We start from the raw sequence: 12,356 nt of genomic DNA on the forward strand, positions 1-12,356 counted from the left end.
TGTAGCACCCGTTCCAAGCCACAGTGCATCGGCTGCTGTGCCCTCATTACCTTTGTGATAAGGTCTGAGTGGCGCACGATGGCTCGTATGAAGAACCGGTGGTCGGTCACTTCTGCCCCCTCTGCCACCTTGGAAGCCCCCAGGTAGAGATGCATCTTGTGGTTGGCACAAGGGATAGCGGTCAGGTCAAAGTTACGCATGCGGCTCAGCTCCAACTGGAAGGCCAGGGCCGGTTCCAAGTGCCGATAAATCCGGTCTTCTGCAAACTGGGAGAGAGAAAAGAGAACGCAACCCCATGTGACCTGGGGAGCACGCCTCTGAGTCCCGCCGTGACATGAGAGACCTCAGACAAGGAAGCCCTACCTCGTCTCTTGCTCTGAATGTAAAAAACTTCGGGAATTCTCTCTGTAAGAGAAGAGGAGGGGAAGACGATGACATATTGGTAAAACTAAGTCAGCCCTCAAACAAGAAACTGTCATTTCTTGGATGCCCTAGGGGAAAAAAAATTAAATAAGAAATAGTAAAGCCAGCAGAGAAAGCAACCTGGAATACCTGTGTTAACTCACCTCTCACAACAAAAAAATGTCTGAGTTAGTAAAGTAAATGGTCAAGCTTTCCACTCTAGGAAATCCTTACTATAACATGTAACACAATGAGTTATTGATTGATACAGAGCCTAACAAGCTGCTTAAAACAATCTCTAACTCCTTCCACCGAGCTGCTATCATATCCATCCCTAGCTTGTATCTCTGACCTCTATCAGTCATTTATTCACTCTTAATAAACCCTCGAGGGCGTGGATGTATAAGCCCAGTGCAACCAAATCGAATCAGCGACAGAAAATGTCCTCTCCTCCACTGACCTGCTGTGCGACCAAGAACGTGATTCTCCGGAGGCCACAGTCAACCAGGATGTTTTTCTATATGGAGACAGGAGATAAATACTGTGTCACTGGCAAGGCCTTCAGGACCCCAGGGAAATGTTAAATGTTTTCAGGAGGAAAGGCGGACAAGTCTCAGAGGCATTACCCCAATGCAAGACCTCTTGAGAGAGCTGCACTAAATACCCAGAGCACAGGGAAAGCACAAGACCTTGGACTGAGCAAAAGCTCTGAAGATAGGCACCAGCTTCTCATCCTCGAGGTGCTCTACCCACTGGATCGCGATGTTCAGGATGTGGATGGGCTCCTCTCGGACGTTCTGGGAACAACACACGACGCTGTCAAGCCGGATGCTTGGGAGACAATGGCAGTCCTCAGCCTGCGCCACCCCCAGGACTGCGGGAGCAGCCAGCCCGCGGTCGTACCTTGTTGTCCTCGTCGTCGTAGAGTGTAGCTTGCACCTCGCTGAACAAGGGGCTCTCGGAGGGTGGGTCGGCAAAGGAGGAAATCACTTCATCGAAGTTCCTAGTGGGACCCAAGCAGGGGGTGGAGGACAAGTCAACGACCTCAGCGAGCTGGAGAATTCCTGGTGCACAACCTGCTTTCCACAAAAGCTGAACTACTTGGGCCAGGAGCACTGGGGACTGGAAACAAGGAGAGAAGGACTGGACTGGGATTCAGGGGACCTGGTGTCCATGCCTGACTTTGCCACAGACTTTTAGTGCAGTCTTGGGCAAGTTGCTTGTTAACCTATCCTGTGCCACAGCTCCCGAGATCCCAAGGCTGTTGAGGGAATAAAGGCATTCATTGCACAATGGCCAGATGCTCAGGCTACACAGGTGCATGCGTTTACCCAGAGTGGGCAAACGTGCTCAAGTGCCTCACTTTTCCTTGTCGAATAGGATTAGCAACACGTGGACTGCTGCCTCCCTAACTTTTAGTTGTCGTGCTTGGTTCTTCTTCTCCAGCTGCTTAACACTCAACTTTGGCAGGACCACCGGCATTTCAACTGCCTGCTTGAAGATGGCTTTGCTTAGCCTGTGGTCCCAAATGTAGCTTTATTTTAAAATAGGATAGTGCTCCATGCACCCAGTGGAAGTGTCTGGATAAAAGCAAGGGGCAGTGAAGGTTTTCCCTTTTCTTCTCCTACCTGGTGAAGTCTTCAAATCTGTTGAAAGCCACCATGGCACCCATTCTCTGACACAGAGGAGAAAACCCGCTGTCCATAAAGAGCTCAGTGCTATGCCGGGCTAAGTCTGGGTTGGATATGCTGACAGGGACAGACATCCTGGACAAAAACGGAACAACACGAGAATGAGACCCAGCTCACAGAGAGGTGACAGACAACGGGGGATATAACTGAGACAGCAGATCCCCTGGAAAAAGGCCTTTTCATTCAAAACAAGATAAAAGATTATCTACATAGGACTCCTTCCCCCTCTTCTTACAGGGGCTGGTGGCCTCTATGCTGCCTCCTAAGGCACCAATGCCTGTTTTGGTTTGCTTTTTCCAGTTCAGGCCAAACAAAAAGACGCATATTTAGCTAACGCAATTCTTTGAAAAGCCCTGTGCCAATCCAATCAAGCACTCTGCAGCAGCCAGCGGCTCTCCGGGGTTTCTGAGGAGAGCTGACAGCATGCTGCTTCCAGCAAAGAGGGGATGACGGATGGTGGGGCTATATTAACTTTCTTATTTTATTAGGCTGCTGGCTGCTACTTAAGTTGATGCACTTTTAATTGCTAGCTGGGTATCTCGGCCTTTCTTAGTGTTTTTGGAAGCAAGAAGACTTGGTATTTCTTTGAAAGCACCACAGACCTGGCTGCAGACCTAGCTGGTGGACGGTTGAGCTCATGCCCATCCTGGAGGTGATGATAAAAGCCAAAAAGCTCTACTCGTGAAGAAGCTTTTTCACTGGATATGAAGGGACTGGGTGCAATGCCCAGAACAGAAAAGCTTCGACTGCCAGCACTGATGGCAGCCGTGCCTTGGAAGGAGCAGGGCCTGACCAGCAGCAAGCCCGCTGGGGGCAATAAGCCACTTGCAACTTGGCTAGACTAGTCCCTTCAGTGGAGGATAAAGGCACAGGAGCCTATTCCACCGCAGCCCGTGCTCCCCTTCAGCACACTCATCCCACCCTCTGCTGGACACTCGCTTTTCCTCCTAGAACAACACTCCCTGCTCCGCTTCCCAAGTTTCTTGGGCAGTGACAATTTCTAGGAACTGCTGGCTCCCTTTCTCCTGAGACTCATCATAACTTCCTCTTTCTTCAGTGCTCTCCATCATTTCTCGTGTAAAAACGCTACTGGTGTCAGCCTGGGCCTTCAAAAATGTCACGCAGCGCCAGTAACCTAATGAGCAACTTATTGATTCCTTCTCATCTGCCAGGGCTTGCACCAGTGAGGGGAGGACTGCATCTCAGGATCCAGTCTACTCTTACTGCCCAAAGTACTCTGGTCACTGGCACAAGCTGGCAGAGGAGGGCTACCGAAAGGACAGAATCTCTCTGAAGACCAACGATGCCACAGAGCAAGGCAGATGCCCTCTCTTCACTGGGGCGAGGTGCTAGGCCCACTTCAGTAATTCTCCCCAGCACCATGGAGAAGGCAGTTGCTTCCACCTGCCTCTGCTCAGGGTGCTTGTGCAATGAGATCCTTTTCCTTCTCTCCACGAGCTTGTCCGTTACCTCACAGTTAGTCCAAAATGCCAGCGGTTAATACAAAATGATGAGGATTCACTGGTATTAATAGAGCTCTGATCATGTTATATTAGGCAGGGAGACGAGATACGGAGAATCGGCAGGGCTGCCATGTTTTTAGGACCACGACACAGGCTCCAAAGTCAGCAGCAGAGCGAATTCATTGAGGCTAAAAACAGTCCTAGAGGTCTGCCCCGGCCTGAAGTCCATTTTGGACTGTTACAAACGTGGAACACCGTACTTCGGGCTCGATGATGGCTGACGGTGACTCTTGGTGCTATTTTAACCCGCTCGGTATTACTCTGCAAGGCAATGGGCCAAGCCAAGGGCCGGCACTCAGGACTCCCGGGCTCTAGTCATACTGGCGCTCTGCTGCTCAAGTGCTGCATCACCTTCCACCCCCTGAGTCTATCCGTCGCACAGAAAAGCTCTCTTGCCTAACCCCCAGCCAAATAACAAGAACAAAAGCCAGCACAGGACTTCAGAGTTTTTAGCCGTTATGTATCCAATGCTGAGTATTTCATGCTCTGCTGCCTCCCTTGTTCTCCAATCAAGGGCTATCAATGTACTAGCTCTTTTTCTCGAGGCACCCTAAGCTTTGCTGTAATCTTGGCTACTGCAGTGACAACTGCTCAGCCACAGGGATGAGTCAGAGACTGCCAACTTCTGTCCATCTCTAGTAGGGATGCTTGACTTTAACAACAGCCAGCAAGCTCGGGGGGAGAGAGGGAGAGGGAGAGGGAGAGGGAGAGGGAGAGAAACGGGCACGTTTGAGGAAGCATTAATAGAGCAACAAATAATCATATCTCATGCGTCAAAAAAGAAGTTCTGCACTCTACCTGCTCAAAGTAGGGATGCAGCCTCTGCAATCAGAGCATTGAACAACACCATGAGTGGGAGCAGAGAACCCAGCCAGCCCAACACCCCGCACCCCAGATGGAAGAGGGGCTTTATCCCACCGGGCAACGACTGAATCAAGTCCCACCAAGGGAGAGGTAAAGCCAGAGCGGCGGTGTTTCCTTAGGAATGGCTCGGCACCAAGCACCGGGCAACACAGAAGTCATGCCGACCTGTTCGGATGGGATGATGGCAGCATGAACTGGAACTCCACCACACAGGTGCCGTCCGACAGCTGGCGATGCTGCAGGCTGTTCAGCTCGTAGGCAATATAGCCTCGCCTCACATACACCTGGTGAAAGGAGAGGATGGGAGTTTACACTGTGAATAAGAGTGGGGTCCCCACCAACCCCTACGCCCCCCAGCCAACAAAGCAAACAGCACCACCGTCTCTCTTGATGGTGCTCCCCGTGCCTCAGGCTCTCTGGACAGCACCACTCCTAATTAAGAGGCATCCAGGCACCCCCCAACTCAACCTTTACCTCCAGTGCTGCCATGCGCACTACTTCGTTTGTGTGGTAGAAGAAGATGGGCAGCACGTCGAAGATGGTGGTTTCTGAAAGGATCAGTTTCTATCAGGACAAAACAGGACCAGGAGTGACAAAAGGAAAAAAAAAGAAGCTAAAATGAGACATGGCAAATGGCAAAGCAGAGGAGGAGAGGGAACGTGCCTCTGTGAGACATTCTGTTCTGCAAGCTTCCTTCTGCTAGACTGGCCACAAACTGTCCCAGAGGTTTGAGGGGTCTGCCCTGGCCTGAAGCCTGCTTTGGACTGGTGCAAACATGGAACACCATGTTTTGGGTTCAAAAAGGGCTGACACTGACTGCTGGTGCAGGACAAGGTCAGCTGAGGGATGGATTCATTCTGTGTAGGTGCTCAGCACCAGTTCTCTGACAGAGGGGCATGTCTTATGCAAAAAGGGCTTGGCCACACGTTCTAATTAAACCTGGATGCAAATCAGCTACAGAGTTGCTATACATTTTCAAGCACTAACTTGGTAGCTGGTTGGCTCTTCTTATAGCTGGACGGAGACATTTTTATGGGGTGATAATTACTTTGCACCTGTGGCTGGTCTAAATTTATTGCACGAATGATCAGTGAATCGCACAATATGTGCGCTGTGTGGCAGGGACCAAAGGGAGAGCTCCCACTAGCTTCCTGCACACCCCTCAGGGAGTGGTATAAGAGTGGTGAACCCGGGCTGTGGGGGTTTTCTGCAGGCAGTTAACAGCAAACAACCTTTCACGTGACCTGGATATGGGCTAAAACTGACAGGTAAAGCTAGACAATATTCACAAGCCTTGAAGGCTTTTTCATAAACAGCTTCCAAGCCAAATTCCCTCACAAGCCAAAAATCACAGCGTATCACCTCCTCACGCTGGGGGGTAAAAGTCCCTGCTTTCAACACACAATACTACGAACATCCCAACCTTGAGGTTTTCAGGGCAGAACTGGTGGCCGTACATATCGATGGCAGAGAGGAGGATGGACTCCACCTGGTTGTGTCTCAGTTCGTAGGAAGGGAGGTGAGATGCAATCAGCACCTAGGAGGGAAAAGACCGGAGGTGAACGGCTGAGATGGAGGTGAAAGGCAGGGTTGTGGGTCCAGGGTGGAACCAACCCTGCTGGACAATACCGTGTACAGCCAGCCCACATACTGACCTGTCTGGCTCTCAGAGCCACTTTGGAGTGCTCTGTTTTACTGAGCTGCGTCAGCTCGTTGAGGATGGCCACCAGCTCGTCGGTCAGGGTGGGTTCTCGGCCACAGAGCTGATCCTAGGCGAGGGAAAAACCTTCCAGCATCAGATTCATTCTCATTAACATTTACTGCTGCACATAAACCTCTTTCTGTATCCCTTCATGTGCCCTGAGTGTCTGTGGACCCATTCTCTTCACCCACAGGCAAGGAGCCTGCTCCAAACAGTCAGCACCGGGAATATGGTATGAAGATGGGGCATTTTTTTAATGACGGCTCCGGTACCAAAAACTCCAGTAAGGACTTTCAGGGGCTGTGGGCAAACAAATTCAAAGCAGGTGTCATACAGGTGGGGGAAGGGAGAGGGAGAAACCCTGTAACATTGAGATCAAAATACTGTCAAATGTCTGCAGCAGTAGTCTACTGAGCTGCACACAAGACAGAGTCAGGAATCTCCCACTTTTTAATCCCAGTCCTCACCTGCCACGTACACTTCGTTGCACTGTACTGACCACCGCGCCTTTGCATAAAACTGTAACTATAGAGGGCTTCCCTTCCCTTCTTCATTACTGCTTAGTTTCCACATGCCCAGGACTTCCCTCCCGGGTTAGCTGTAAGCACCCTAGTGTTTCAGAAGAGTCTGGATAAGAATCAGATGCCCATGCTGCCTAAGAGAGCTCCTTCTCTCTACTTACAATCAACATGGTCACAAGAAGGTTTTTCTTTGCCACCTGGGCATGTGCAAAGATGCACTTGAGCACCGGGGTCATGTCAGGCTTGTACTGCTCCCTCAGGTTGACCACGCATTTGTCGTAGTGAGCTGAGGAGGAGAGGGAACACCATATGCGGTTAGATCTGTGCCCACCAGCCCAGGGGCAAACCTGCCACCCCTCTCGTCTGACCTTGCTGGAACTGGGTTTCCACTTGCAAGTATCTCTTCAGCAAGTCCAGCACGACTGACTTCATGTAGCCCTGAATGCCACTGCGATACCTAAGGAAGAGTGGAGGAGAGGGCTGATGGCTGGAGCTGCGGCCTGGAGCCAGCGCATCATGGCACTAGCCAAGCTCCAGGGACGAGAGTGCAGAGCCAGCCCAGGGGTGGGAGCGGGCCCCTCCTCTCATGGGGAAGCTGGCAGGAAGTGAGGCTTCCTGAGTCGAGGATGAGGTCTTGCCACTGTGCACGTGGTGGGTGTCTCAAGGCATTCCCCTTGGGGCCCCGCAGCGCAGGCTAGAGTTGGTCTCCCACCACTCCAACCCTCCCACATAGGACAGGCTGTTACAGACGGCCATAGCGTCTGCCTGAAAACTTCCCACACCGCAGAGCAAGACGCAGCCCAGACAGGCAGGCATTCACCTCTGGACTAACTGCACAATGCTCTGGGTGTTCATGAAGAAGACCTCCCGATCTGCCTTCCTCTGCAGAGTGGCTGCGTGGCTGTCCAGGACGCTAGCGATCTGCACAAAACACAGGGAATGCTGGAATGAAGCAGCTAATGACTAACATGAGCCCAACAGTCTGGGACAAACCTGGGATACAAGAAGGAACCTGCCCTTTCAGAGGCAGTATCCAAGACAGAGAAGATGCTATAATACCCAGGGTCTAAGAGATGTTAATCAGCTTGAACTCCGGCTGGGTTTCCAAAGAACCCAACGCCAGACGCCCCAGGAAACCTCCAGCCCTTAAACAGAAGCTGTTTCCTTTCTACCAGTGCCTCAGCCCATGTGAGTTATCCCTATGCACGTGAGCAATTCAATTCGTGTCAATGAGACGCTCCGCTGGAGAAAAGATATACATGCCTTACCCCAGATGTCCACTTACAGTTTCCATTCTTGGGACCTCCCAACTCATAATAAATCTACACACGTTATGATATATGTAAAAACCACTAGGGAAGAACTGGAACATGAAAGACTGCAAGGCGGCTTACCTGCTGACTAGGAAACTGGCACAGCACAGAGGTGATGTTACTGGCATACTGGGCCATCACTTTTCGTACAGATTTCTCCACTGACAGAGGGATTCTCCCAGAGACGCTTGTCATGATCTCCTGCAGCTCCAGAAGGGGCAGGGATGGGTCCCGGAGGGTTTTCATCAACTTGGTCACCCATTCTTTTGCCTAAGCAGAATAAAGACCCTTGGTGCACAGGGGCACTGGATGTCTTGGCAAAAGCCAAGGGAAACAACCTTGCCTTGCAATGACAGCTATGTTTGCAGTCCTGTTTGGAAGTGATCAGGAGGGCTAGTGCAGTGAAGCCCAGGATGGTTTCTCAGTGGTCACCCACCCCCGCTGAACAGGGCTCCACACCTGGTTTTAAGTCCCCTCAGGACCAATTTTCAGAGATGCCGAGCACTGGTTGACTTCAGTGGGTGGCTCCAACTGCATGGCATCCCTGATAGACAAGGCCCATATCATCTGCTACAAAATCATCCTCTCTCTGTTCTGAGCACCGTTGCAGATTAGCAGCAGAGGCTGTTACAGGAAAGCACCTACCCTGGTGCTGAAATACGGCTCAGGCAAGCAGAACCCATTCATGATGTTGATCAGCTTATGCAGCACGTTACGAAAGACCTGGTGCAGCTTCTCCCCGGTGATTGGCAATGTCTGCTGAGCTGGGAGGCCACCTCTGTACAGCTGGGCCTGAGGTGGGGCAGAGAGAAAGGAAGGACTGGACCTCCACGCATGCAAGAAGCAGGGGAGAGAAGGGAGCCAAGGCGCCACTAAGCTAACAAGTAGAAATGCATGGTACATTCCTCCAGCTACAGCAGAGGGACAGAGAGGATGATCACTTCTGATTACACTTTTGATTAAAAATGCAGTGGAAGATGCAGTCGATCAGTCAGTCAGAAGTCTTAGGGAAACTTAGGAGTCCTTACCTGTGTCGTTTTCAGTAAAGTCTGGATGATTTACCTCCCTTCTGGCTGACGTAGCATCTATGCTTAGTGTGATGCTGACTAGCCAAGGGTGTTTACAGAAAGGCCAGACCTTCAAATTCCCATCTCCGCAAAACATTTAGGGTGTTAAAGCTTCCAGTGAACAACAACAACATGACAGTGTCAGAGGAGGGCACAGGCTGAAGAAGAGCAGGTGCACCAAGTAAATAGGTAAGTGACTTCTCCCAGCAAAGATACTCACTGGATGCACTTTGGTAGGATCATCCAACTCAAGCCTGGCTATGACACAGTCTGCCTCCAGCAACGCTCCTGGCGGCTTTATATAATGTACATGACCAGATTCTTCTACAGTCAGGGGCATGATCATTTTCATCACCTGTAGAAGGGTTGGTGGAATATTCAGAGAGTGTCATGAGTGAATGCTATCCATGCAACACCCGGAGCCTATGATGCAATCACATCTTTGCAACAGCTGCGAGATCAACCTGGCTTTATTTTTCCTGGGGGAGTGTACAGACCCAATGGATGCCTTTCGGTGCACCATGTGGACTGGGAAGCTGTTAGCCAATTACCTCAATCTCTGCAAAACTGTGCCCTATGCAGACGTGGTCTCCGTCTTTCACAAGGTACTGCAGCAGTTTTCCAGCAGAGGGTGATCTCAGCACACTCGGATCTTTCTCCTTCTCGAAGTCACACGTTTTATTACTGATGGTGACTCGGTATCTTAAGGAGGGAGGAAATTGTTACCACTTAACATGCTTGCTGCCTGCCACAGAGGCAGCAGCTTTTGTGCCAGCTCACCAGCTCAACAAGAAATCTGTGTGGGACTCAAGCTTTGACCTACCGGTCCGCTTCCTCCTTCATGTATGTAGTGTAACTGCTACCATTGTAGGACAGCAGCAGCCCGCCATCATTCAAGCTGTGCACATCAATCTCAAGGTAGGTGTCATTCATTATGATGATGTACGTTGTCGGAGACTGACGGGCAACCTATTAGAAAGATTCCCCAAGGCAGACATCAGCAGCACAAAAATGACTGCAAACTTTCTCTGCTGAGGCCTGTGGGAGTTGTCAATACCTTGGCATCTCCAGGGATCTGCCCCTTGACCTGTACCACTCGCCTGCTTTGCATTAAGCCTGTATGGATGACAGGGGAAGCAGGGCTCTTGCTCTGTACTGGCCAGAGCAGGACGTGCTGCAGTCTCTCTGGCATTCTGATACTCCAGCATACGTAGGGTGGATGCACGTACATGTGGAGCAGCTGTTATGTTCCAGTTGTCATGTGTAAGAACTGAGAACTATTCAAGTGTAGCAGAACTGCTCTACCTTTAAAACTGTTTCATCCAGCTCTTTTGCAAGGGCCCCGCGTGTACATGTGTCCATCTGCACAGTTAGCGCTAGCATTGCTAGCCTGGTTCTACATCTTTACAGCTACCAGTAGGTCTGCCTGATCTTCCACTGGTCTGGCTGGTCTTATTTTCCTGCTGTACAGTTGGGGTGAAATTATGTGTTACACTTACACCATACCAAGGGCACTAACTAAGCAAGCATCTGAATATTGTAATGCCTTACCTCGCGCTAAGTGCCTTCTGAGCGTCTCAAAGTGACACTACATCAGGCAAAGGTTATCTCTGAGCTACTCAGCTCATATTAGGGTAACTTCAGGCTGTTCCGTGGAGATAAAACGAACAATTACCAGTCCTTCAGCATCCCAGGATGCATTGCTCCCAGCCTGCTTCCCCCACACCAGAGCAGGGATAGAGCCAGGTATCCTGGATCTAAACAAAACCCTGCTCACCAGATCTCTAGTGGCAAGTCAGAGCTGTGCGGGCAAGACATGGTATTAACCCTTAACATGGCACTGCTCACCACACATTCTGACTTTACCACCACTTCACACCATGCACTTAGTGTGGGCTAAGGGTAATGTGTAACTTCACCCTCAGTGGCATATAAGAAGTGCTGTGCTGGGTCAGACCAACAGTCCACGTAGAATATGGCATCATTTATGTTCCACTTCCTGAGTGGCAGGAAAGTAAGATCAGCTGCCCTCTGAGAGCAGGAAAACTGTCTATTCTGTAAAGACAGACTCAACTAAAATGAGGTTTCTTTTTTATGTCCAAATAGAGAAGGGTAACATTTGTGCTGCAGCTTTTATTGAAAGATGCTCACTTTGGTCTTGCCCGAGAGGATCTGACTCCACACGGGTTACATGCCTACCAAAGTCTCAACACCAACACAGATGATGCGGAGACGCCGTTTATACCTTGACAGCGTACTTCACCCCTTCGGAAATGAGCTCCACATCTACAATGTTCAGCAGGGAATCTGCTGGCAGCACCTGCCCCCTGAAAGGCAAGGATAAAGTCAGGCACCACATGCTTTATAGCCTACTAGCATCAGTCCAGCTAGGAAGGTGGGCAGGTGCTGCTTTCAAATAGGCCACTGTCATTCAACGTAGAGACAAAAACAATGGATTCAGACCAGAAAGGGCTGAAGCCAGGGAGGTCTTCTAAAGACAGACCTGCAAGGGAATTAAAAATGGCATCTCGGGCTCCTGCCAGCCCCACTCTTGCTTCTTTCTGCTGTATAAAGGCATACTGCAAACGGTGGGAGAAGACTTTCATTGCATCCCATAAGTCCTGTATGGCTCAGAAAACGTGATGGGCAACAAGGCAGCAAATAACACAATATCACACAGGCATCCAAGAATGAATGTTCAGAGGATGAGCGGGGAAGGAACTTTGTGCCAGACTTGAAAACTCTTGTGGCTTTGGTTAGCACCTCTCACCCCGACGACCTGAGAATGCCTGGGAGACAGAACATGGCAAAACCCAAACCAACTCCTCCCACCAAACAACAAATGCTAAATGCAAGCCAGTGACTATCAGCTGCTCTTCATTCGTCAGTATGACAAGGGGCTGGTCTGATCAAGTCCAGTTGCCTGAACTGCAAAAAGCAAAGCAAGCGCAAAGCAGTGCAAAGCCAGGCTTTTCCTTTGTAGTGTACTCTCTGCAGGCACCATTAGGTCTCTGGAGGCCAGTCTCCTTCCTCCCACTGATCTGTCTTTGCCTCTACAAGTCCTTCAGTTGCTAATTCCCTAATCTGCTCCAGGGAAGAGAGGTGTATTCCCAAGGCAAAACTTTCTGCGTCTTGCTTTAACTCTCCTTGGGTTATTCGTTCCATAACAGCAGCTGGTCCTGCCCTCTGCTGTCAAAGGTGGAAACTTGCAATAGAAATATCATGTGTGATTAACCTCAAAGCACACAACCACCGGACAGCTTGAAAGGCCTC

General features: G+C 50.4%; 1 protein-coding gene across 11 annotated transcripts in view; it reads right to left on the reverse strand.

Annotated features, from left to right (window-relative positions):
• The window catches only part of ACACB (acetyl-CoA carboxylase beta), a 63,000-nt gene that overhangs the window by 18,126 nt on the left and 32,518 nt on the right, over positions 1-12,356 (reverse strand). For 10 of the 11 annotated variants that reach the window (XM_090062818.1, XM_090062817.1, XM_090062819.1 and 7 more), the window contains 20 exons: positions 11,329-11,410; positions 9,907-10,052; positions 9,635-9,785; positions 9,304-9,438; positions 8,662-8,808; positions 8,098-8,286; positions 7,524-7,624; positions 7,072-7,160; positions 6,865-6,989; positions 6,136-6,249; positions 5,904-6,017; positions 4,955-5,044; positions 4,646-4,764; positions 4,415-4,438; positions 2,031-2,168; positions 1,306-1,405; positions 1,092-1,199; positions 863-919; positions 364-405; positions 51-266 (listed from right to left, as the gene is read on the reverse strand). In XM_090062818.1, the coding sequence (XP_089918944.1) occupies positions 51-266; positions 364-405; positions 863-919; positions 1,092-1,199; positions 1,306-1,405; positions 2,031-2,168; positions 4,415-4,438; positions 4,646-4,764; positions 4,955-5,044; positions 5,904-6,017; positions 6,136-6,249; positions 6,865-6,989; positions 7,072-7,160; positions 7,524-7,624; positions 8,098-8,286; positions 8,662-8,808; positions 9,304-9,438; positions 9,635-9,785; positions 9,907-10,052; positions 11,329-11,410 (2,287 nt within the window). The remainder of the gene's footprint in view (positions 1-50; positions 267-363; positions 406-862; positions 920-1,091; positions 1,200-1,305; positions 1,406-2,030; positions 2,169-4,414; positions 4,439-4,645; positions 4,765-4,954; positions 5,045-5,903; positions 6,018-6,135; positions 6,250-6,864; positions 6,990-7,071; positions 7,161-7,523; positions 7,625-8,097; positions 8,287-8,661; positions 8,809-9,303; positions 9,439-9,634; positions 9,786-9,906; positions 10,053-11,328; positions 11,411-12,356) is intronic. The other variant, XM_090062823.1, reaches the window with a different exon arrangement.

Source organism: Crocodylus siamensis, chromosome 9 (assembly GCF_052110815.1).
Source record: "Crocodylus siamensis isolate JL-2025a chromosome 9, ASM5211081v1, whole genome shotgun sequence".
Lineage (NCBI taxonomy): Eukaryota > Metazoa > Chordata > Crocodylia > Crocodylidae > Crocodylus > Crocodylus siamensis.